This window comes from Schistocerca piceifrons, chromosome X (genome assembly GCF_021461385.2).
Source record: "Schistocerca piceifrons isolate TAMUIC-IGC-003096 chromosome X, iqSchPice1.1, whole genome shotgun sequence".
Lineage (NCBI taxonomy): Eukaryota > Metazoa > Arthropoda > Insecta > Orthoptera > Acrididae > Schistocerca > Schistocerca piceifrons.
Genome location: NC_060149.1, coordinates 830,515,575 through 830,542,003, shown reverse-complemented (window position 1 = coordinate 830,542,003; position 26,429 = coordinate 830,515,575). Strand labels below are relative to the sequence as shown.

General features: G+C 40.8%; 1 protein-coding gene across 1 annotated transcript in view; it reads left to right on the top strand.

Annotated features, from left to right (window-relative positions):
• Positions 1–26,429, top strand: part of LOC124722727 — a 62,109-nt gene that overhangs the window by 8,600 nt on the left and 27,080 nt on the right. Inside the window, 1 exon segment of the mRNA XM_047247868.1 lies at positions 24,132–24,335. Within this exon segment, the coding sequence (XP_047103824.1) occupies positions 24,132–24,335 (204 nt within the window).

Sequence of the window (26,429 nt, the reverse complement as noted above, 5' to 3'; positions counted from 1 at the left end):
ATACAACTTTATAAATCCATATAATGTCTCAAATATTTAATTGCGCGTAAGGATTACTGAACGATTTATGTGACAAAATTAGCTGTCCCATAACGTTTGAAATGTCACTTATTGTAATTAAGTTTAGTTTACAAACGATAAGGACTGTCTGATCTCTTCTGTACTATCGTGGTGTTACTTTACATCTGGGAGGACTGTCATAAAGACCGGTGTTCTCTAGTAGTCTCTAGCGGTACCCATTGTGTATCTTACAACGACTGTACTGTGGAGGGTTGCGGCGATCTGCAACACAGATATGCTATGTTGGTTGCATACATTCAGGTGCAGCCTACACATTGGAATTCAGGCGTGACCCACTATTTTTGCTATCGAGTGTACAACTGCACCAACGTTGAAAATTCCGAAAAAAAGAATTCGGGGGGCAATCTCGGACCGAAGCACGGAAATAACGCGGCAAATAAGATTAGAGTTATGTACCAGGATAATCCTCTCGTGGCAAATCTATTTGTCTATTTGTCGTGCCCAACTTGACCACTGGCATCCTCCTTGGAATGGGCTTTCTGACAGAGCAAAAGGCAGTTATGGACATGGGTCGCGGAACTGTTCTATTGGGAAAAGGTGGGGATATCCGAATCCAGTTCTACGAGGAAGTCGCCAAAGGACAAATCCCATACAACTGCTTGATATTAGAAAATGAGAATCAATCACATGACAAACATTCACGCTGCAGCCGAGGGTTGAGTAGCAATGACCAGGTTTATACGTCAATGTGTGAAGTACATGAGGCCATTAATATAAAACTGAATAACTTAACGGAAGTAGGGGAGAGGGATAGGGCTGAATTAGAGAAAATACTCAGGCGCAATGCCGAAGTATTTCTACCGAACCCTGGGCACCTGAAAGGATTTCAGTACTGCTTTCAGGTGAAAGAACACCAACCATTTCGAGTACCTCCCTACGCTATTCCTCTGGCATATCGTAAAAAGGTACGGCTAGAACTGCAGAAGATGATAGACGATGGAATAATTGAATACACGACATTAACGTATAATAGCCCGGTGCAGGTCGTGGATAAGCGAGATGGGAGTATTCGTCTTGTCCTCGATTCACGCCAGATTGGTTCAAATGGTTCAAATGGCTCTGAGCACTATGGGACTTAACATCTAGAACTTAGAACTACTTAAACCTAACTAACCTAAGGACGTCACGCAACACCCAGAGAACTTAGAACTACTTAAACCTAACTAACCTAAGGACATCACACAACACCCAGTCATCACGAGGCAGAGAAAATCCCTGACCCCGCCGGGAATCGAACCCGGGAACGCCAGATTAATACCATTATTGTAGAGGAGACTGACCGGTCAGAGAAATTGGAGGAGCTACTGCAGCGTTTCCATGGCGTGTCAGTATTTACATCCATCGACCTTCGGAGCTGTTTCTGGCAAATCGAGCTGGAACCGGAATGTCGAAAGTATACAGCCTTCATTGGGTTCGGTCGTTGTTACCAATTCAGACGCCTACCATTCGACCTAAATGTATCCTCAGCAGCGTTCATTAGCGGTCTGGGAACGATTTTGGACCATAATATTCGGGAGCAGATAACCTGCTATGTGGACGATATTCTGATAGGGGAATGCAATTGGAGAAGGTACAACGACGTACTTGGTGCACTGCTAGACAAGATGAAAGCACATGGGGTGACGGTTAATATCACGAAGTCGTGTATAGGGAGCCATCAGGTACTTTTCTTGGGACATATAATTTCAGGTGATGGAATATCATCAGACCCAGAAAAGTTAGCAGCGATAGCCAAATTCGGGATACCCCAGACAAGAAAAGAGCTCCGTGGATTTTTGGGTGTGGTTAATTTTTATAAAAAGTTCATACATGCAGAACAATTAGCCACCCCAAAACTGTTGTGCCATGACCTGCAAGAAAACGCCATTTGTGTGGGACGAGATCGTGGACCGAGAGTTTAAGAGTTTAAAGGCAGCTTTGGTTGCGACCCCTATCTTGTCTCACACTAACTTGTCAGAAGATTTCTGCATGGCCACAAACAGCTCACAAACAGGTCTCAGTGTTGTCATCCTCCATGAATACATGGAGAATGGAAGGATGACACACAAAACCTTCGCCTTCGGAAGCAGAGTGCTCTCGAAGTGCGAAAGAAATTATTCCGTGACTGAGGTAGAAACTCTGGCCGTGGTCAGGGCATTCCGGAAATACAGGTACTTCCTATTCGGAAGAAAAACGCGAGTGTACACGGACCATAAGGCACTGGAATTTTTAATGGCGGCGAAGTTAACGACAGGGTGACTGGGCGAGTGGATTTCCATACTCCAGGAGTATGACTTTACCCCCATCTATATCCCAGGTCCCACTAACATCATTGCGGACGTACTGTCTCGTTCTCCCATGGGAGGCACACCTCGAAAAGGTAGACGTGCTGAGGACGAATCATTCTCGATTTATTACATAAAAAAGGTGGCATTCGAGAATTTTATAATGGCGTCAATGAGTAACATACAGGCAGAATAGGATAAAGATCCACACCTCCTCAAGGTTAAAGAAAGATATAGAGATAAGACACAGCCGCAGTGCTGAGGAAAGGAGTACTTTTCTACAGGCGTCGCGTGCATACCACGGTCTGGGTAGCATGTGTGCCAGAGGACATTATTAACAAAGTAATCTTGTACACGCACCTCAGTAGAACTCACTTTGGCCCAAGAAAATGCTACCTACAGTTAAAGAACCTGTGCCATTTCCGAAAAATGGAGACGAGAATTCGTAAAGTACTGGGCGTCTGCAAACATTGTCAGAGGGCCAAAACACTCACAGTACGCACGCAGGCACCAGTGTACCCGATTATTCCCTCCAAATTGCGGGAAACAGTGGCGACAGATCTCATGGGACCCCTGCCTAGAACGGCACGAGTATATACCTACATAATGGTGGTTAAGGAATTAACGTCCAAGTTTGCAACAGTCACCTCTAAAAAGGACAACAGGTACGGCCATCAGCAACGCATTGCTTCGTGACTTCCTGCAGCAAGTGGGCCGCGTTGAACGGAGGCTGTCGGATAATGGTCCACAATACCGTTCCCAAAAGTGGCAGGACACATTACAACAGTACCACATAAGACCAATCTACATTAGCAGGTACCATCCTAGTTCGAATGCTAGTGAGCGCGTCATGAAGGACCTGGTGGCTCTGTGCAGAGTGTACTGCGTGACGAAACACGCGACGTGGGATGTGTACTTGCGTGACTTCCAAGAAGTAATCAATGAGTTGCCACACGGAACGACAGGTTACCCTCCGGTCATAGTGCTAAACAATAAGCAGCCACCAGAGTTAATACGGGACTTCCCCCTAAGACTCAGACTTAGGCACAAGGAAATGGTACGAAAGGCGCTCCAGAACATAAAGATAGCAGATGAAAGACGCAAGGAGAGAGCTGATAAAAAAGCAACAGTTAGGGAATTTCGGATAGGACAGAAAGCCCTAGTGAAATCCCTCCGTTTGTCTAACCGACAGAAACGACTTAGTCACAAATTCTTTGCGGCATACTACGGGCCCGTACGTGTACGGAGGATCACCCATACGAATTCGGTTGAACTGGAAAACCTGAAGTCTGGCAAATCTCTTGGGGTGCATCATGTGACCCACGAAAAGATATATGTAGAATAGATTAATAATATGTGTACTAGCAAATAAGTCAGTAATATCCTCTGTTTGAAATGAATGCAAAGTAATTTTTTCTTTCAGCAGGAGTGTATGTTCTATTTGAAAATGTTATTTACTCTTTTTGTAGTGAAACGTAAGAGATGGAGTCATTTTTTTCTTTCCGCAACAAGAGATGAAGTTATGTTTTCTTTCAGCGGGAATGTAACGTCAGTAATTATTTTCTCTTTTTGCTGTCAGATAAATGTAGTAGTAAATAAAGTGTAATTTCTCTTTCAGTAACTATTATAAAGTAAATACTGAAGCTATTTTTTTCTTTCAGCAGTAAGTTAGGCTCTCTTTGAAAATGTTATTTTCGTTTTGTAATAATGTAAATATGAAATGGTTTTTGGTTTTTCTTTTTCGGGGAATGGTGTAATGTTGATCAGCTATGCAAGTCAAGATTTTGGGCTATTGTGTTTGTTCTAAAGTGTAAATTCACATTTTTGTTTTGTGTAGGGACGCTGGGTTGCGTATGAGTGTTTCTCTTTTGCAGTCATGAGTAGATCTCGATTTTTGGCATGGTATAATGAGGATGGATGGTAAGCCCTGACAAATACAGTTTTTCTTCAATACGAAGTACTCAGGCTATTGATAAATGTTTGGTGTGCCTTGGGGGCAAGTCAGCGACTTGCGTGGTTTTTAATTTTATTTATTATTAAAGGGGTACCTTCACTGCCAAGACCCGGTTCAAGGTAGCTCAATGAAAGTAGGTGAGCTCTGTGCAGAAACAAGAGCGAGGTTACGGTTCGTGTCAATGCCAAGACCCGGTAAAGACAACCAGGATATTGTAGGAATGTGTGTAAGGGGGCTTACCGCATTGCGCGAAAGCGTAATTTGCACTAATTAGATGGTTCACAGACATACCTGTACATATGTAATGTGGCACCAAATTCGCCAATTAATATCTATTCATTTAACGGGCAAGATACATCTGCGCAGTCTGGATAAATAGAGTAAAGGGATGAGACAGCTATTCTGAACGGCTGAGTAGCAGCACATCAGAAAGCAAGAGAGTCATACAGGAGTTCCTTTTATTTTTCGAACACGACTAGCCAGTAGTTCGACTGTACGACTTGCATGGAAAAGAACACTAACCCATTAACATATGCGTCAATGAGAGACTGGAGGATCCTCACCTTGTTGTGCATATTTAGCAGTCAGATTATATTGATTTTGTTTGGGCACTAATTGCCATTACCCCAGCGAACAATTTGGGCACATATTGCCATTATTAATCTTCAAATCTAGGGGTATTTTGCGTAGAAAGTCTGTAGGTTTGCGAACATATGTTTGTTTTGGACACGAATTGCCACTGTCTCGTAAAATATGGGAAATGTAGCCATTATTAATTAGATGATTCTAAGGGTATAACTTTTTTTTATACAGTGTGAGCACGTGTTGCCATTGTAAAAATGTTGTCTATAATTCTATGTCCATCTTCTTTTGTTTATGCAAACTATTTTATGTATGTCCATCTACTTTTGTTTACAAGGTACATTTCCACAAAAGTCTTACATGTTACCACTTTCATATGATGTTAGAAAAAAAATTATATCTGTCATTCTATGTCCTTCTACATTTGTTTATGCAAACTATTTTATGTATACAAATATCATTGTACATTTTTGTGTTTTATGCCGTTCAGTGCATGTTAACCACTCTATTTTTATGCTGCGCTGTCAGAATTAAATGTTTACCAGTTGAAGTCCATATCCTAAATGACAATACTTGTAGCGCGAATGTATTCTGATAGGATGTTTGCTGGTGATACTGCTGCAAGTCACATAACATTTTAAAAAATCCATTAAATTTAAATGCACATCAAGTAATAAAATCACATGTACAGTAGTTACCTGTTTGTGATGTGCTTGTTTGTCGATTAAATACCGCTAAAAATACGTAGATCACCATAGAATCATGGTTTGTAAGTGATACTGCCAGTTTGACTTTGAAGTTTCATGTCTTGGACATAACAGTAAATGTGCAGGTCACAAGAATTTGATAAGTCATGCCACTGCTCTTCTCTCGTGTTCACATTAGTTCCATTTCATGTTAATCAGGGAAAGCAACAGTAACGAAATTGAAACATTAGAGAGCGGTCATGCTTCATTGTTGAATTTCATAATCTTGTATAGAATGGACGGCCACAGTTAATAAGTAAGTGAATGAGTGTGTTAGCTACGTAAGAGGTACGTCTGAGGCCTCAAATAAGTAGAGGGGGGACTACCGTGAGGTACAGACAGACAGCTACACTGTTAATATTTATCTGTTCTGTATTACATTAATTTTGCTTTCTTATTGGGTCATCTGATTAGTTATGTGACTCATGATGAGTAACAGTTCTATCAAGAGGTGAAAAGTAGTCAAGTAATTGATGCCCACATTTTTAATTTAAAAGTAAAATCTTGATGGGTAGTCCCCATACAAACCTGAATGCAAGGCAGGATAGAGTAATTTCGAACTGGTTCAGTCAACACTACTATTATTTGACAGGCCCAAGTCGAAATTTGTTCACTAAGGGATATGTTATGTAAGGTAGCTGATTTTGCACCTTACGTGATGCTAAATTAGTACTAATACACCGAATACACAGAGACACAGAGATAACCATTTAACAAAACGAGATAATTGGCCCACCGGTAGGAGAGAATGGACACAGCAAAGGAAGTTGTGTGTGTCATGTCAAACCAACGAGATGGCCACAGAGGCTGGAACACGGCCGGACCTCTTTGTCGGCTGGCACTTCAGGCCACCAAAGACGTTGGGAGACGCTGGGCCATCACAACAAGAAGTGAGAAGGAGCTACATGCGGAAGAGAGAAAGACGATTTCCGCCACAGTGGAAAATTTGCGGAAGACTGTGACGGGATTGCCGCAGAACGCGCAGAGGTACATATTAAAAGTTTGGCGGCAACAGTAACCGCGGGAGAATTCTGTGTCGTGGTTGGGTACAAACGTGCACGGATACATGGAAGTCTGTGTCGTGATTGGCTACCAACGCGCACGGATCCAAGCGGCGAAGAACGGCTGAGTTTGCAAAAATCTGAATGAGGGCTCTAGGGTCGGGACTGGACCGGAGCAGTGGTGGTATCGGCCTGCCCTGCTTGGAGAGTGTGGAGAGAAATAGGTTGGAGAAATTCCTGGCATTGAGTCCAGTGGTTACTCTCCAAGTCTGAATGGTGTAGAGCATACGACTCCACACACGTAGCGTTATCTGTTCCTCTGAGGAGAGAAACAGATTTGTACTAACTTGTGGTGTTCATGTGCAGTCTGAAGTGTACCTTTGCTGCCGCGCATTTGAGTCGACCAACTACTGTTGGCATATGTGCAAGTAGCTTGAGTATTGACTCGTGACGGACTCCGCAACAGAACACTTAAGTACAGGAGTTTACGGACGCAAATCACGTCCACGTTTGAGACTGAAGCCAAGCTCGCTCACGGGAAAGACGACATCACTACGTTGGCCGGGCCACCGTGGTAATCATCAGGGAGAATTACGGTGATATTAGCAATCATCAGCCAAAGTAGGGCACTGCAATTCTAAATGAGTTCGTGCTTCACTAGCTCCTTGACTGCGCTCAGGTAGAACTTCACTAGAGTGACTTGCGGGTTCAGCGTTCTACATCTTCATCTACATCCATACTCCGCAAGCTACCTGACGCTGTGTGGCGGAGGGTATTTTGAGGGCCTCTAGCGGTTCTCCCTTCTGTTCCAGTCTCGTATTGTTCGTGGAAAGAAATATTGTCGGTATGCCTCGGTGTGGGCTCTAATCTCTCTGATTTTATCCTCATGGTCTCTTCGCGAGATATACGTAGGAGGGAGCAATATAATTCTTGACTCCTCGGTGAAGGTATGATCTCGAAACTTCAACAAAACCCCGTACCGAGCTACTGAGCGTCTCTCTTCCAGAGTCTTCCACTGGAGTTTATCTATCATCTCCGTAACGCTTTCGCGATTACTAAATGATCCTGTAACGGGAGCCCGCTGCTCTCCGTTGGATCTTCTCTATCTCTTCTATCAACCCTATCTGGTACGGATCCCGCACCGGTTAGCAGTATTCAAGCAGTGGGCGAACAAGTGTACTGTAACCTGCTTCCTTTGTATTCGTATTGCATTTCCTTAGGATTCTTCCAATGAATCTCAGTCTGGCATCTGCTTTACCGACGATCAACTTTATATGGTCTTTCCATTTTAAATCACTCCTAGTGCTTAGTACCAGATAATTTGTGGAATTAACTGCTTCCAGTTGCTGACCTGCAATATTATAGCTAAATCATAAAGGATCTGTCTTTCTATGTATTCGCAGCACATTACACTTGTCTACACTAAGATTCAATTTCCATTCCCTGCACCATGCGTCAATTCGTTGCAGATCCTCCTGCATTTCAGTACAATTTTCCATTGTTACAACCTCTCGATATACTACAGCATCATCCGCAAAAAGTTGACCTAGGGAGTTACGAAAGGAGGATACATTGTGCCACTCATAGGCTAGTTAGGTTAGCGAGTGTATTGGATTGTCATGTAGGCTAGAAATATTGCTCATCTTGTTTTCCGAATAGATCTCAATTTGGTATCCTATGCTAATTACCGCATTATTGATTTCGTAGCTAACAATCACCATAGATTCGTTTAATAATCAGAGTGTAATGATAATTTCGATGCAAACAATACTGGGGACGTATCCGCGCGTTGAATCAGAGCCAACTTAAGTCAGGTAGCAACTCAAGGTCGACTAAGACTACCAGTATATATTTTTCAATATATCGATAATTTTAAAATAAAACCCCCCGTATGTTACTCTTTTTTATCACTTACTTTGCTATGCCGCAATGTTGATTAGGCATTTGCGTCCGTTGCGAAAACATGTCTGTCGTTTCGAAGCATTATTGTTTCTCCTTTTACGTTGAATGTATTTATCTCCTTACTGCATATAAAATATGAATTAGTTATGTGATTTTTTCCGAGGCCGCCATTGTTTCTGTAGTCATCGTCTGATCGTCACACAGTTGATGTATCTTTGTCACTCTTCTGTCTTTAGCTGCCAAGACAATGGCGTCCATTAGTGCTGTAACTGAAAAGTGCGATATCGACCCATTTCTGGAATATGGCTCCTGTATACGTAATATGTGTAGGTCCACCTCCACTATGACCTTTCTTGCATTACCATGACACTGCACATCACGTTTATCTCGCCTACTTTAATTATTTGTCTGTGTCCCACTGTCGATGGCGTACGAGATGACTGCATGCGAATGCAACGGGAAAATAGCGAGGACACTGATTTGGGGCCATTCTAATGTATGTTAATACAAATTCGGCCATGTTTGATCACCAATCGCTTGTGAAAATACTCCTCTTCAAGACGACGTCAAGTAGGGTCTCCAGTTCCTCTGTATTTGTAAACAATTTATTGATTCTGAGCTAAATATGATTAGTTTCCTCAGAGACAGGAAAATTTATGGTCCACCCCTTTGAATGAATGTGCCTAACCATGTACGTTATTGCTATGGTTAACACATGCATGTCCTCCAACACAACTCGTAAACAAGCCGCAGGTCCGGCTGTAAACTTCTCCCATTTTTCGTGTCATTCCCACCGTTTGTTTTATCCTTTTCGTAATTCATGTTCTCCTCTATTAGCTGCTGTGTGCTATCACGCACCACTACAGTAATGTATTGCATGCCTTCACAGTTGTCATTCATTGCACTTTCAACTTTTTTTTTTAAATCTGAGAGTATGTTCTTCTTTAAGAAGTATAACCATGCCAACAGTTTTAAATTTGCTGTGGCACTCTTCGTTTATTTGTGGAGAGGAAAGATGTTTCCTGAAAGATCTGTGGGATACTTCTAGTATTGGCCTTACAACCAGCGGAGACCTTCAGAAACACTGGTAGGAGCTGCTGTTGTAACCACACTATCCAGCTGCATTGAGTGCTACTGTCATATTGATTACTGCAGTTACCAAAGCATCTCTTATGGCAGTGACTAGCTCTCTGACCGCCTTCACTACAGCCTCTAAGGTGAGGCTTCGTCCGATATTTGCATCCGTTTGGTCATATGTGCTCCTGCCAGGGTTGACGAAGGCGATTCAGCTCTGGTGCGCCGACTGTGATTGCCACTGTCAATCGGTGTTGGGTGCAACGTGTTGTCCGGACTATATTCAGCTGCACACTGTCCAGATGCAGCAGGCCACGTACTCCAGACACTGTCATTGGCCAGAGTGGTGCTGGTCACCGTTGGCCGTCGGCGGGTTTGGCATATGGTGACCAATAGTTCTGACTGTTATCTGATAGCGATTCTTCTACTTGTTTCTCGACTTGGCACGTCCAGATTTCTTCGCTGGAGTACAACTGAACCAGCTGGCTTCTTGATTGTTGCCACAGTTTGCACATCAAGGTTGTTGTTCCTTGATTCTGTTGCATTTGTGCCTGCCGTTATTGCGGCCTGCTGCTCTTGCGGGAACATTTCACGCACAGAGTGCTCTTTGTGTTGTACTCCATCACATGCCCAAAATTTTCGTGACAGAAGCACTGCGTCTCTCCCTAGAGGTCCTCTAGCATTCTCTACTCCTGTATCGAAATTTCAAGCATTTCGGTGATGGAGAGTACCTTTTGGTTGTCGTGAACGGTTTTCTTCTGCACGTGATGCTGTCCTAGGGGTTGGGCTCTCAAAGCAAACAGGCAGCCGTTTCTGGTGGATTCTCTGGTGGAGGTACACTGCACTCCACCAGTAGCCCAAACGACGGAAGTAGTCATGCACTTCGTCACTGGTGCAATCCGTGTAAGCCATCGTATGACGGATTTAGTGTAGCGTAGTCTACCATGCTTAACAATCAGCTGTTGTGGAAAGGTGTAGTACTGGAACGCCTTGCTCACTGCTTTGCAGTGGCCCTTTGTATTTACAATACAGGGCCGTCACAGGTCTTGACTGAGATGCGAGATTTTGCTATTGAAATCGGGTCTGGTAGAATCACGTTCAATAAAATATCTTCATCTTCGTGTGAGTACACTGAGCCGGTGGGGCTTGCTTTATCACTGAGATGCGTGAGATTTGCTAATTTTCTCGCTGTTAGGGGAAACTTGTGGTCAGCGGTGTGCGAGGTGATTTATTTTCTTAAAATGCGCCTGTAGATCATTGTAATAATCTGAAATGCTTGATGTATTGTCGTAAGTCCTGCCTCTCAAATGTTTACATCAGTGTTAAACTGGTGTATAAAGTTTAAAATTGTGGTGGCTAGTTCTCCTCATTTGTGACTTTCTATTGGAATACACGTAAGAAAACGATCTCCAAATTCTCCGTTTGTCACCTGATCAGTGTGAGATATGTCTGATGTCTAATTGATACTTACTGAGAAATATTTGGCTTCCGTAATTTCATTAACAATGAATTCTGAAACCTTATTTCCCGGTATGTAAATACGTTCCTCGCAAATCGTAGGAGACAAATATAATTGTTTTGCATTGCCTAAATTACGATATTTGGCTAAATTAGAACTAAGGAACTAGTAGTACTCTGCGATTAACTGTAAAATTCTCAAATAGTTGCCATTATGTTGAGAACCAAGAATATATTTGACACCACGAAATGATAACCCACTGGACGATAAAAATCATTGAGACCACTCTTACTGAAACGTTCATTCAATATTCTCTTTCTTTGTTGAATGTAATTTCCAATGAGGTGTCGAATACATCGTCTACTAGTAAGTGTCTGTACACATACTCGGTGCCTTGCATTATTCTCACGCAACTGAATTTGGTGCGACGAATTTTCCCAATCGGTAAACAGAGTTTGAAATTGTGATTGGCTTTACGCTTCACCAAAGGGAACACATGAAAAATAGTATACTTCTGTAGTAGACTGAGAATACATGAGCCACTCTGTTTTGATTCTACCACTAAGTGTATATTTCCGAAAGAAACGTAGATTAAGGAAAAAATTGCCACTGTCGTGTTGTCGGACTGAAGCAGAAAACTCACACTCAAAGTATTTCGTTAGGATCTCCAGTACATAAAAAATCTTGTATTTCGTCGGCAGTATTTTGTCATAATCCAATGACATTCTGATATTCTACTCCCATACGCACTATATCCTGATGCAATAATTGGACCTCACTCTTTGTCTGACTCTCTTTTACATACTCAACTGATTGTTGATCCTGACTATATGTTCCGAACAATAGCAAGGCATCTCTGTTGGGTCCACCACGATCGTGCGGCTGGTAGATGTACTTAGTACGCATAAGCTTGAATTTTCGTTAATTGGTGGCTAAATCCGATTTGTTGTTTTTTATGTTCCTTAATTGTTCATCATGATTTTCTTGTTGCTCTTGCCGCTTTTCATGTTTTTCCGAACCACTTTGTGTTATTTCTTCACGAGTAACTCCTTCTTTTTGTTTCTGAAAGAAAAGGTAAATAATCGTGTGATTAGAGTGCGGACCTGAAATTTACAAATAACATTTAACAAGTAAGCACTAACATACCTATTTAAATAGCGTTAACTGAACCTAAGTACTTACCTGTCGTCTATATTTTTATCATTGAATCATTTACTACTACTTTCCTTGATACTAGGCGAACGGAGAGAGAATGAAGAACGGCGTAGGATGAAAGAGTAACACTTTCTATAATATCTACATAAGCCACCTTCAGTGCTTCGTACTTATTAAATTCTATAACATTACATGAAATAAGTATATAAAATGACATAGCCTAATCAAAATTATGTGGTATGCTAAATGTAATTTCAGTTTATTACACTGGTCGTCTCGCCGATTTTGTCGAAACACTTGCAGACTTCATAAATGTAGCATTCTTTTCCAAATTTGTAAGTTTTGAAACATAGACCCCAGTAAAACTTTTCAGTTTTAATTCACAGTCGCAAATCTCGCTTATCGCAATTACAGAACAATATGAAAGTACATAACTGAAAGGTTTTTAAAACTTTTGGTTATGATACAACACGTGTAGTCAACGAATCGGGGACTACAGCAGTGCTTTTCGTCACGCTAACCAATACGCTCAACCTTATGGAAGTGATGTGGCCATAGAATAAATTAAATAAATGTCACAGTAAGTATGCATTCACAATGCAGAGCTTTTGCAGCGTGTTGCGTTAAAAAAGGTACTCTTGTCATGCCATAGTCTGATTATTCAACATTAAGACTGCACCAATAAAATACAGTATTATTCAACAATATTTTGAAATGCGTTCCGAAATGAAGTATGACTGATACGGGGCCCATGGGCAGTTGCCTACACAACATAATGATAATCTGGAGCTATAGTTACGATATGTTTAGGTATCTGAGACAGATAATCGCTGTAATTCTGTCACATAATTTGTTCGCTACGCCTAGCGCCTTTCAGGCCATTTTCCGTTCCATCATTCTCAGCCCCTTGTAATTACAATAAACTAATACAAACAGAAAAAGATGCAAAATTCCTTGTTAACGTAAGACTCACAAGAGTAATTGCTTTCGAGCATTTACCCCTCCAGCAGGCGTGCCTCTTTTTATTGCACGAGCAGTCGGAAGCTGCTCAGCTCAATAATTATTTTCATGTACTTTCACCTTAGTACTGATATTAATTAGTTTATTGTTTTTAAGGGTAGATATAGTATCACTCAAAATGATATTAATAATTTCGAAATAAGAAATTTTATTGTGCAATTAATACAAATAATTTATTATGGGTACAGTGGAAAGTACTAAGAAATATTGTTACATATCTAGCCAAGAAATGTCCATACACTGTTGCTCACTTGTAGTGGTAAAGAATGTTTCATTATTTAACATGGCTGTTAATTATACTTTATTTAGAAAAGTTGATATACATCTGAACTCATAAATGACATTGTTCTAAAAAGTCTATATTTCACTGTCAGAATTGAAAATTAATGTATGTATTCGTACTGAATGCCTACGGAAACCATATTATAACAGCTTACAGACAGGCCATGTGCACCAATTAGTAATTTAAGAGATGTCAAAGTCCAAATTACTAGTCATCTGAGTCTGCAGGTGTAACTTGTAGCTTTTCGCAGGTGTAGCTAACACTCGTATGCTTCCTGCAAACAAAATTGTTGCAAGAATCACACCTTATTGTTGTGTTAATATTCTTGCCCATTCCACAAGTGAAACAGTGTCCCCATTTCTTAGCCGAATGCTTCTCAACTTGCTCATATGTTGTACGGTGCCTTTGAATATTTCTTTGGGAAGGCACTGAATTCTGGCTCTTTCTCTTAGATGTGATTTCATGAGGTCATAAGCCAGGTTATTCAGAAATACTCTTCTCGCAACCATTCGATTTTGACCATTTGAGTAAAAAAGGATCTTGGAGTTGTTAACAGCAACGTCCATTAGAGAGAAAAATATTACCAAAGGCCACCTTCCCGTTATACGAGCCACAGAATATGTGCCACACATCTGGTCAACTGTATGAACGCAACCATTAGTAGCATTGTAATCCAACACAATCTCTGGCTTTCAAGAATCTTCATCGATAGTATCTGAATCATGCATAGTTGACAACAACAAAACCGCCTTGTTCTTCTTTGGTACGTACGAATCCAGCGTCACATCGCTTTCATATCCAAAGAGGGATGAACCAGTAACTCGATTTTTCTTAGGCAGGAATTCCTTGGGAATTTCTCGTTTATTCTTTCTGAATATCCCAATACAAGTAAGCCTTTTACCTAACAGTTACATAGCCAAGGGGCAAGTTGTATATCAATTGTCGATGCTTATATTCCTGTTGGATCTCTCTATATGGCTTAAGTTTGTGAAATATTTCCGACGCTGAATTTGAGATTACACAAGGTCGTTCGGCCTGCTTTCCACAATCTACCTCAAGGTTCCTCGTAAAAAAAGTTTTCGCATCACAAAGTGCAAAAACCTTAATGCTATATTTGACTGGTTTGTTGTATGTGACTACAGACACCTTTATCTATTGGGCGCGTGGCTGTGATCCATATGAAGTAATTAGGTACCATCCAGAGGAATTCGCACATCTGGATTCGCAGCCAGTATTCCTATGGTATAACACCACAATAAAATAAGGTTATCGGTCTGATGAAAGACGAGGCGAATGGCTCGCAAGCTGTAGAGTTTGTGGGGCTTCGAAGAAAGATGTACCCTTACGATACAGATACTCGTGCCACCCAAAGGTGGGTTCAGGATGTGCAGCGTGTGATCTCAATGTATCTAACAATAGACGACTACAAGACGAGCCTTTTAGTTGGCGTTGATGGTGCTTTCCATAATTCATCGCATATGGTGTGACAACTAGACTTTCAGTCGCAGTTTCAGGTGGTACACACCGCATCGGGACTGAAAGGTGGATTGTCACATCGTGACGACAAGCGATTCTTTTGTGATGATGAGATTGGAACTCGACCATTCTCGCACTATCCACGTGAACTAGATTGAATGTCTGTGTATGTGGATGAGACATTTATTTGTAGATAGAGAAGGAAGTGTGTATATGTGAAATACTTGTAATAGTAGCAACAAGTGTTAGTCATAAGTATTACCGAATGTGTATCTAAATACATTTTTATATGAACATTGTTCATTGTGTGTGATTCTTTCCTTCTGATGCTGCTGTTGCTGTTGTAAATAAAAATTCACTACTCTCTCTGTATTAGTAATAAGTGATTGTTTCATATATATTTCAGCACACATATCGTAAATAAAAAAAATACCAAAGAATTTTTTTGCAAGAACATATATTGAAAATTAAAGAATTACTAACAAAAATATATGCAGCAAAGATGAAATTAAAAATGATGTAATACATATAATAAAAACTATGAATTTTTTCACAAAATTGTAGGTCTTCATTTATGAAATACTCCCCCTCTCAGCCTGTTACTTTTTATGTTGATACTAGGAGCCAATATGCATACATATTTATTTACAATGCTGCTGAAGGAGTTCATGTTCGTACACCTTGAATTTGGATTGCACTGCATTTAATTCTATTGGGGCAATTACATACATTGGTATCTCCTTAGCATATTCAGCGTCCATACTAACAAGATGAGATTTATGGATTGCAGCACACGTGGAATACAGTTAAGAATACGATGATCTAGCTTTTCCAACTTCATTTTGTTGGTATGCCGATCTCTATATATAAAAGGCAATGTCTTATGACCGACTGACTGACCATCGACAAACCCTAACTACTAAGGACAAAAACTGGAAATTTGGAGAGGATGAGGATCTTATACTCTAGGCATCGTTTAAGAATGTATTTTTCGAAATTCCACTCCTAATGCGGTGAAATAATGGATGACAATTTTTTTTGATAGTATGTTGCTACTGATGCAACTTTGACGTTAGCACTACGAAAATTGGTATTTGGTTTCTTGGTCAGAAATAAAGAAGTCTGTGCTTCAGCATTTTTGAAAATTTATCCTCTATTGAGATAAATTGTTGGTGATATTTTTTTGAAAACAATTCATTATTCAAGAGCTAATAAGCATTTCTAAATTCCATCTATGAAAATTGACGTATGACTTCTCGATTAGAAATAACAAACAACATGTGATTTTGGAAATTGAACATGTAAGTGGGTTAAATAGGGGCTGATTGATTCATCGACTCATCATCACTCAGCCAAACTGCTAAAGAGAGAAACGTGAAATTTGGAGTGTTGATCTTATAATGTAAGAGGCGTTTAGTAAGGGATTGTTCGAAATTCCACCCCTAATTAGGTGAAGTAAAGGATGAAAGGTATTTTTTTGAAAATAATTAGCTGTTAAGGCAATTATGAAGCTGGAACCAAAAAAAATGGTATATGAATTCTCTATAGGAAATTAAGGTATGAGCTTCAGTATTTTTTGGAGATTCAAAAACTAAGGAGCTAAAATAGTAGGTGGTATCTTTTTTGGAAAATAAATAATTATTTATTGAATTCCTAATAAAGTATTTCTAAGTTACAAATATATATATACTGACGATTTATTTCTAGGTTGGAAAAAAATATATGTTCCAGTGATTTGGGAAATTCAAAACGTCTAAGGGAGTGAAATATGGTCTCGTTAATTCACTGACTCATCTTCAGCCAGCCCAGGCCGCTAAGGATACAAACCAGAAATTTGGAGAATGTGTTGCTCTTACACTGTACGTGTCATTTAGTAAAGGTTTGCTCTAAATCCGTCCCTAAGGGGCAGCCGTAAAGGATGAGGGGATATTGGAAAAATGTCACTATCAAGGTAATTTATATGCTAGATGTAAAAATACAGGTATTTCGTTCTCAGTCACAGATAAAGAAATGCGTATTTCAGAAATTTGGAAATTCAACCACCATGTGGAAAAAAATGGTGTGCGAAATTTTTAATATAAATCATTATTAATATACTAATAAAGCATTTTTAAAGCTTTATGAAGTGGTATATGACTTCTTTGTTTGATATAAAAAGAAATACATGATTCAGTGTTTTTTGAAATTCAGCCACTAAAGGGGTGAAATACGTGATGGGAATTTTTATGAAAATATTTCACTGTGAAAGATCCTTTGAAGCTAAATCTAAGAAAATTAGTTAGGACAAAATAAGCTTTTCATTGTTTTTAGAAATCCAACCCTGAAATGAGTGAAATACGGGATGAGAAATTTTATGAAAATATTTCGTTATGTTAAAACTTATTTAAAGCTAAGTGTATGATAATTTATGTTTGACTTCTAAAGAAATACTTGTTATGGAATGGAAGTTTCTGTAGAAATTTCACCACAAGAACCCACATGGCAGGATTCAGAAACACCACCGACTTTAGCTGCTGAAATCGCTTTTTGGGCAGAAGTAAAATCTGAAAAAAGACTCTGCTTTTGTGGACCTAATTGGCGTGCCAAGTTTACAAGGTGTTGCAGTTTGTGAACAACCTTAAAATTCAATTAAGAGGAAACAAAAAAATCTGTGCAGAGCATTCATTCAATGTGAATGAAGCAGCAGGCGCTAACCTGGTATGTAATAAAGCCAAGGAATATTGATGCAACATATTGCTGCCAGCAACAGTTTGTCTGACACATAAATGCCTTGAACTTGATTATTTGATGATATAGCTGGACCATCTGCTCTTGGCTTGACCATTGCCTCTCCATAAATGATCACTACTGTTGCTTCACCATTTAACATTCCGACATTAATTGATGTAACCAGTGGGCTAGACTCATCAGCCATTTTTATTTCAATATACTCGATCGTGAGGGGGTGATGGGTGACTGGAATTCGAGAGTAGGAAGAAGGAGAGAAGGAAACATAGTAGGTGAATATGGATTGGGGGTAAAAAATGAAAGAGGAAGCCGTCTGGTAGAATTTTGCACGGAACATAACTTAATCATATCTAACACTTGGCTCAAGAATCATAAAAGAAGGTTGTGTACATGGAAGCAGCCTGGAGATACCAGAAGGTATCAAATAAATGATATAGTAGTAAGACAGAGATTTAGGAACCAGGTTTTAAATTGTAAGACATTTCCAGAGGCAGATGTGGACTCTGACCACAATCTATTGGTTATGAACTGTAGATTAAAACTGAAGAAACTGCAAAAGGGTGGGAATTTAAGGAGATGGGACATGGATAAACTGAATGAATGGCTCTGAGCACTATGGGACTCAACTGCTGAGGTCATTAGTCCCCTAGAACTTAGAACTAGTTAAACCTAACTAACCTAAGGACATCACAAACATCCATGCCCGAGGCAGGATTCGAACCTGCGACCGTAGCGGGATAAACTGACTAAACTAGAGGTTGTACAGAGTTTCAGGGAGAGCATAAGGGAACAATTGACAGGAATGGGGGAAATAAATACAGTAGAAGATGAATGGGTAGCTCTGAGGGATGAAATGTGAAGGCAGCAGAGGATCAAGTAGATAAAAAGACGAGGGCTAGTAGAAATCCATGGGTAACAGAAGAAATATTGAATTTAATTGATGAAAGGAGAAAATATAAAAACGCAGTAAATGAAGCAGGCAAAAAGGAATACAAACGTCTCAAAAATGAGATCGACAGGAAGTGCAAAATGGCTAGGCAGCGATGGCTAGAGGACAAATGTAAGGATGTAGAGGCTTATCTCACTAGGGGTAAGATAGCTACTGCATACAGGAAAATTAAAGAGACGCTTGGAGGAAAGAGAACCACTTGTATGAATAACAAGAGCTCAGATGGAAACTCAGTTTGAAAGGTCTCTGTTGGATTCCTTTCATGTTAATTTTTTAAAACTGTTGTCATTTACGGCATACATTCCACTTCTAAATTTACTGCGGAGTTTCTGACTATCTGGGAGGAGACTGAGCAGTGGAACATGTTACTTTTACACATATTCAAGAACGATCTGTCACACTACTACACTTTAAAACACAGTTTATATGTAATTCATGTCACACAGTCTCATACGGAACCTACATCCGCTTTCTTTTATATGCTGTATATGATAAGATACTGTCATCCCCCTTCACTTCTGTGTGAAAGGATGAATGAGCAAATGTATTTCTAGTTGAATGCTTGATGGTAGCAGACAAGCCTGTCTGCTAGAGAACAGTAGGACCAACTTCGGAACAGGTAGCTACGCTTTCTAAAAGCAAAGAGGTTTCTATTCTTAGTATGGTCCTGTCCGTCCCTTGTCATGTCGGTATAGGAAGCTGCCTCTCTGGTCACTTCCGTTTTGTATCTGGAGGCACCCTCAGGAAGGGACCACAGCAGTCTGTCCGCGGCGAGCATCTGAAGTGGTAAGATCTCTGGCTAAGCGCGTGTCTGCTAAGTCCGTAGGACAATGGATTTCTTAAGTTCAGCCTAACTGAAAATTTAATCACCTTTATTCTAGGTTTTGCTCTAAAATATCTAATGTTATCTTAAATTGCAAGGCACTGTAATTCGAGTGTGAAGTTCAGAATATCTTCCGGTAGTTGCTTTGTCACTACTTTGTGAGTAAAGTGGAACCACGTGTTGATCAGTAACTCTAACTAAGATCATCAATCTTAAATGCGAATGTGCGTGAGATTATAACGTCTCGTCTTGACAATATTTTTCAATATAGCAACTTTCCTTTATGTTCAACCCACGTGGGGTGTACTTTGTGAGACCAGTACCACATGCTTATACAATTGTTTGACCCATCAGGTTAATAGTAAGACGATAGTAACCAATTCGAGGTTTTTCTTTTGTAAATTGCGTTTCGATGTAGTTTATTTTCATTATCAAAATTATTGTGGAGTTACACTCTTTGTGTAAACCAAGTTGACCACGTGAAGCGTGTGGTATAAGCATCAAAGTAGCCCTCAGCTATTCTTTTCGGGAAGATTTCACACAGAGTTAGTATGAATTTAGTATACCAGTGTGTAGTAATCTCATGACGGACAGGATTGTGCTACAAAGGTAACTTCTTTGGGTGAAAATTGAATCGGTTGGTTGTGGTTAATTTCCTCTTGCATATGTTTCAACGTTCTTCGTGTGTTATTTTATGGATGCAGTGTTGTATGTAGTCTCCCAATCTTGGCTCCCTATTTGATGTGTTCCGTAAGATTACAAACTCACATTTTCACAATCATAAATAAAGCACCAGTTTAGTTATGAATCAAGTTTGATATGCTGAAATTTTAACGAAACAATGATCAATGTTAAAATAAATGTCCAAATATAAACTGATTTATTTCTTTTTATTTAAATTGTCTTTATATATATATATATATATATATATATATATATATATATATATATCACCGGTTATCGTAAGATGAGTACTAAAAGATTATAATTAATGTTAGTTTGGTTGGGACTTTGGTAAGCTAGACTGGATACCTGGTGAAACAGTTGCGCAGTGATGCAGGGTTAGCTTTCTCAGATAGCTCACAGCTTTTAACCCGCTTTCATTGTCTATCAGCACCGCTTTCAGAACAAATTAATGCAACAACATTACAAGTTCTAAGCAAAGAAGGGAAAGTAGAAAGGTGGAAGGAGTATATAGAGGGTCTATATAAGGGCAATGTACTTGAGGACAACATTATGGAAATGGAAGAGGTTGTAGATAAAGATGACATGGGAGATACGATACTGCGTGTAGAGTTTGACAGAGCACTGAAAGACCCTAGTCGAAACAAGGCCCTGAGACTAGACAACATTCCATTAGAACTACTGACGGCCTTGGGAGAGCCAGTCATGACAAGACTCTACCATCTGGTGAGCAAGATGTATGAGACAGGCGAAATACCCTCAGACTTCAAGAAGAATATAATAATTCCAATCCCAAGGAAAGCAGGTGTTAATAGATGTGAAAATTACAGAACTATCAGTTTAATAAGTCACGGCTGCAAAATACTAACGCAAATTCTTTACAGACGAATGGAAAAACTGATAGAAGCCGACCTCGGGGAAGATCAGTTTGGATTCCGTAGAAATGTTGGAACACGTGAGGCAATACTGACCCTACGACTTATCTTAGAAGATAGATTAAGGAAAGGCAAACCTACGTTTCTAGCATTTGTAGACTTAGAGAAAGCTTTTGACAATGTTGACTATAATACTCTCTTTCAAATTCTGAAGGTGGCAGGGGTAAAATACAGGGAGCGAAAGGCTATTTACAATTTGTATAGAAACCAGATGGCAGTTATAAGTGTCGAGGGGCATGAAAGGGAAGCAGTGGTTGGGAAGGGAGTGAGACAGGGTTATAGGCTCTCCCCGATGTTATTCAATCTGTATATTGAGCAAGCAGTGAAGGAAACAAAAGAAAAATTCGGAGTAGGTATTAAAATACATGGAGAAGAAATAAAAACTTTGAGGTTCGCCGATGACATTGTAATTCTGTCAGAGACAGCAAAGGACTTGGAAGAGCAGTTGAATGGAATGGATAGTGTCTTGAAAGGAGGATATAAGATGAACATCAACAAAAGCAAAACGAGGATAATGGAATGTAGTCGAATTAAGTCGGGTGATGCTGAGGGTATTAGATTAGGAAATGAGACACTTAAAGTAGTAAAGGAGTTTTGCTATTTGGGGAGCAAAATAACTGATGATGGTCGAAGTAGAGAGGATATAAAATGTAGCCTGGAAATGGGAAGGAAAGCGTTTCTGAAGAAGAGAAATTTGTTAACATCGAGTATAGATTTAAGTGTCAGGAAGTCGTTTCTGAAAGAATTTGTAGCCATGTATGGAAGTGAAACATGGACGATAAATAGTTTAGACAAGAAGAGAATAGAAGCTTTCGAAATGTGGTACTACAGAAGAATGCTGAAGATTAGATGGGTAGATCACATAACTAATGAGGAGGTGTTGAAGAGGATTGGGGAGAAGAGAAGTTTGTGGCACAACTTGACTAGAAGAAGGGATCGGTTGGTAGGACATGTTCTGAGGCATCAAGGCATCACCAATTTAGTATTGGAGGTCGGCGTGGAGGGTAAAAATCGTAGAGGGAGACCAAGAGATGAATACACTAAGCAGATTCAGTAGGATGTAGGTTGCAGTAAGCACTGGGAGATGAAGAAGCTTGCACAGGATAGAGTAGCATGGAGAGCTGCATCAAACCAGGCTCAGGACTGAAGACCACAACAACAACAACAACAACTCGATCGTACCACTCAGATAACCTGTTTCCACCCACGTGTAGCTCACTTTAGTGCCAATTCGCTGCACATTCTGTGTGTGGATGACGACATCGATGTCTCTATCTGGACATGCACAAGGTCTGAACTACTTGCTGTTAAAATGTCCATACCAGGGAAGAACAGTGACAGCACTCTGGTAGTAGTAGCACTCTATCGGAGTTTCTGTGTTGCTGGCTGTGGTCGATCGAACGCCTGGAGTTACGAGAGCTCATATGCAGATTGCTGCTGTTGCTGTTATTGCTGCTGCTCGAACGCCAACGGGTCAGGGAGATCAGCTGCTAATGCTGCTGCTACCGCTGCCACTGTTGGCGACTGCGGATTAACGACGAGAGCCGTTGTGCTGGCCCGCCTGGATGTGGTTTTTAGGCGGTTTTCCACATCCCTCAAGGTGAATACTGGGCTGGTCCCCACGACAGCCTCAGTTATACGACTCGCAGACATTTCAACACATTCCCACTATTGCATGTATTACACTAGATGGGGACAGCTGAGGTACACTATTTCCATCCCAAGGGGTATGGAGTGGCGGCAGGAAGAGAATCCAGCCACCCCTTAACATTAACGTTGCCAAATCCGATCCTAACCACGCTGACCCTGCGCAACTGCGGGGTAAAGGCACAAACAAAAGAAGAAGGAGTATGTACTTCATTTCAAATGCTGTTTTCTTGTTATTCTTCCTGGCTACTCACTGCCACCGGATTCATTTCATCATTATTACTACTTGAAGTACTGGGCGCAAGTAGTGCTGGTGCTGCCACACCCAATAAGTTGTATGAAACGCTACTACACCGAGTTCCTGGGCTCAGGAGGCCATTGAACGAGATGTGTAGATACTCAAACGCTATTGGACACAAAAACGCTAGGCCAGGGTGGGGGGAGGGAGTGAATGAGAGCAGAGTAGACAGAAAGAGCTCAAAAATGGTTCAAATGGCTCTGAGCACTACGGGACTTAACATTTGAGGTCATCAGTCCCCTAGAACTTAGAACTACTTAAACCTAACTAACCTAAGGACATCACACACATCCATGCCCAAGGCAGGATTCGAACCTGCGACCGTAGCAGTCGCCCGGTTCCGGACTGACGCGCCTAGAACCGCTTGGCCACCGCGGCCGGCAGAAAGAGCTATTACTTAAGGCACGAATTAGAGATTAGTTAATTAAGTTGTTATCTTATCAGGGATCTAGCCGTAAATTAGACAAAAATTCACCAAATATGGTACTATCATACTACTTGCAGTGACGATCCACTGTCTGCAAATCAGAGCTCAGGTCGATTGGATGTCCAGCCTTGTTAGAGCCATTGTAGTTGCAAGATGTGGCCATTGTGTGTACGATATTTTCTACCCTGTAGACCCTCAAATCGGCTGCAGGTCGTGGTCTCGCGGCAGTGTTCTCGCTTCCCAAGCACTGGGTCCCGGGTTCGATTCCCGACGGGGTCAGGGATTTTCATCAACCCCGAGATGGGTGGGTGTCGTTGTGTCGTCTTCATCATCATTATTCATCCTCATTACGGTCGGAGGAAGGCAACGCCAAACCATCTCTTCTAGGACCTTGCCTAGTACCGGCGGTGCGTGTCCCCTGCATCGTTCCCCTACGCTCTGTCCAGCGGTATGGGACTTCATTTCCAGACTCTCAAATCACGGAAGAATAATTAGTCACATACCTTTCCTAGCATACCGTGTACCTACAATAAGTAAATATTCGTTTCCCTGTGTTGTAATTTAATATTGAACCTTGTAAGTAAAGAAATAAGAATTTCGTGCTTTCTAATGAAAAACCAGAGTTTCTACTGATGTGTGCGCAGGCTGGTATGGGCGCTGGCCGTGTGCGCATGCGCAGCTGGCGCAGTGTCCCTGGGCTGGCAGGCGTGGCGCAAGTTCGCGGACAGCCCCATCGTGACCTCTGTGGAGTCGACGGTATACCCACTGTCCCGTCTGCCCTTCCCCAGCGTCACCGTCTGCCCCTCCATGTGCGTCCGCAAGTCCGTCGCCATTCGCAGTCTTCGCAGGTGGGTATCATTTGCGGTGCTACTTAAAATTACGGTGTATTTATATGATGGTAGGCTTGTGCTTCTACAAATACCTATACTGTGACGAATACGGGAACGTCGGTAAATCTCGAGCACTGGATGTTATTGAACAGGAACTGTTTATAAACTGCAGCACTAGTGGCCGCACCTGACGTGGTACCCTTCGTAAGTTATATAGGCGCAACACCACTCAACCAATTTTGCAACGGAATAACAATGCTTTTCGGATTGGCAACAAGTTATTTGATCTCACTTATTTTCCTTGTGCACAAACTTAGCTTTGCGGTGTTGTGTTTTGTGTGCTATTAACTAATATTACATTTTCAGTCTGTCTACATATGCAACCGATATTATTCTATTTTTTGTAGGCTGTAACGATATCTAACCACTGTAAAAGCAATGAGGGTGTTAAATTACCACAGCGAGACAATATGGTTGTATCGGACAAAGCAATTTCCGGTTGAACCGGACAAAACGGAGACCATAGAAACTTTAATACTTACTTTAACAGTGCAAAGATGGAGAATTCAAAATATAATTTGGATGGAACTAAAACAAAGGATGCGGTAGATAAAGTCAGACTTCTTAAAATATCAATCACGGAAAAGACTTAGAAATTTTGAGTTCCGAGGGGTACTTTAGTTAAAGAAATTAAAATTTTACAGCGAAACAAAAAGAGGTATGTTTTAATGAGAAAGATATAGTGTCGAGCAAGAAACAGTACAAACATACTAAAACTTTAGACAGCCAGCATACGCCTCTGCGAAAAGCCACGTTCTTAAATTTACTGTAAAAAATATGCACTGCGTATGAAAATAAAACATCGGTACAGTGAGACAAAGATTAAATCTGTTAAAGTCTTTTTCTATGGTTTTATGAAACGACAAGAAGAATTAAGGTTGAGGACAGCTGCATCCGCGACCTTTGCAGGGAGCAGCAGTTTTTAGGGAGAAACAAGTTCATAAATTCTTTAAAGAAACAGGTGAGCTGATGGACAAGACAAGGTTTATAATATTGCACGATCAGATTAAAACATTTCTGGAAGAAAAAAAGTCTGTTTTACTTATGATTTCTTTTACAATACAACTCCCAAACATTCAAAGGACGAAAGTGCTAATAGTGTTGAAAAATACAAATAAACCAATAAAGTCACATTCTTATCGCATCGGATTTCATAATTCCACGCTGCTTGACAAAATAAATGAAGCACCTGGAAGAAATTACGTGTGCCAGTTATATAAGCGATTAGTGGCGAAATCCTCAATGACAGGGAGAACGGACAAAAGAGTGGGTTAATGTTGATCGTGTTTAATGTTATTATAAGTCTTAGTTGGGTATATAAGAGGCGTGAATAGGGTCAGGTGTTGATTGACCACTGTATAGGCTACAGAAATACCCTGTACTCTTGTGAGGCATAGTTATTAACACCACACAGTGTTTGAGAGTGGAATCATTGTGGGCCTCCATTTGACCAGTTGGTCCAATCTTGCAGTATTTAGTTTTGTGAGGCATTCGTATGTGGCAGTGGCCCGATGTTGGACTGAATGGGAACACGAGGCCACACGTGCTCGACGTCTTGGTTACAGTAAACAAAATCCGTGAACAAAATCTAATTATTACAACGAGGGATTTTCACAGTGTCCACCGAACCCATCGTAACCCCTCCATCTCTGTACTTGCCATCCAAGAACAAGTAATGGACCCCTCTAACACTCTGTGTCATCCAACACCATTGACCATGGTCTAGCAGCAGCCAGACTAGGGATTTACCATCCCAGGCGTAGGCTGGCATTTACTCCGCAGCACATATGGTTTCGTTTGCAGTGGTGCCATGACCATGAATCATTGACTGTTGATAAATGGCGTGACACTGTGTTCAGCAACGAATCGCGCTTCTGCACACCCACAGATGACAATCGTCGACGAGTATGGCGGCACATCGGGAAAGGGTCCATTACTCCAATGTTTTGTAGAGGGCCAACGGTGTTGCTCCTGGTATCATGATATGGGGAGCCATTGGAGGTCGTGATTAGCGTTGATTGAGGGAACACCGATGGCACAAGATTACATCAT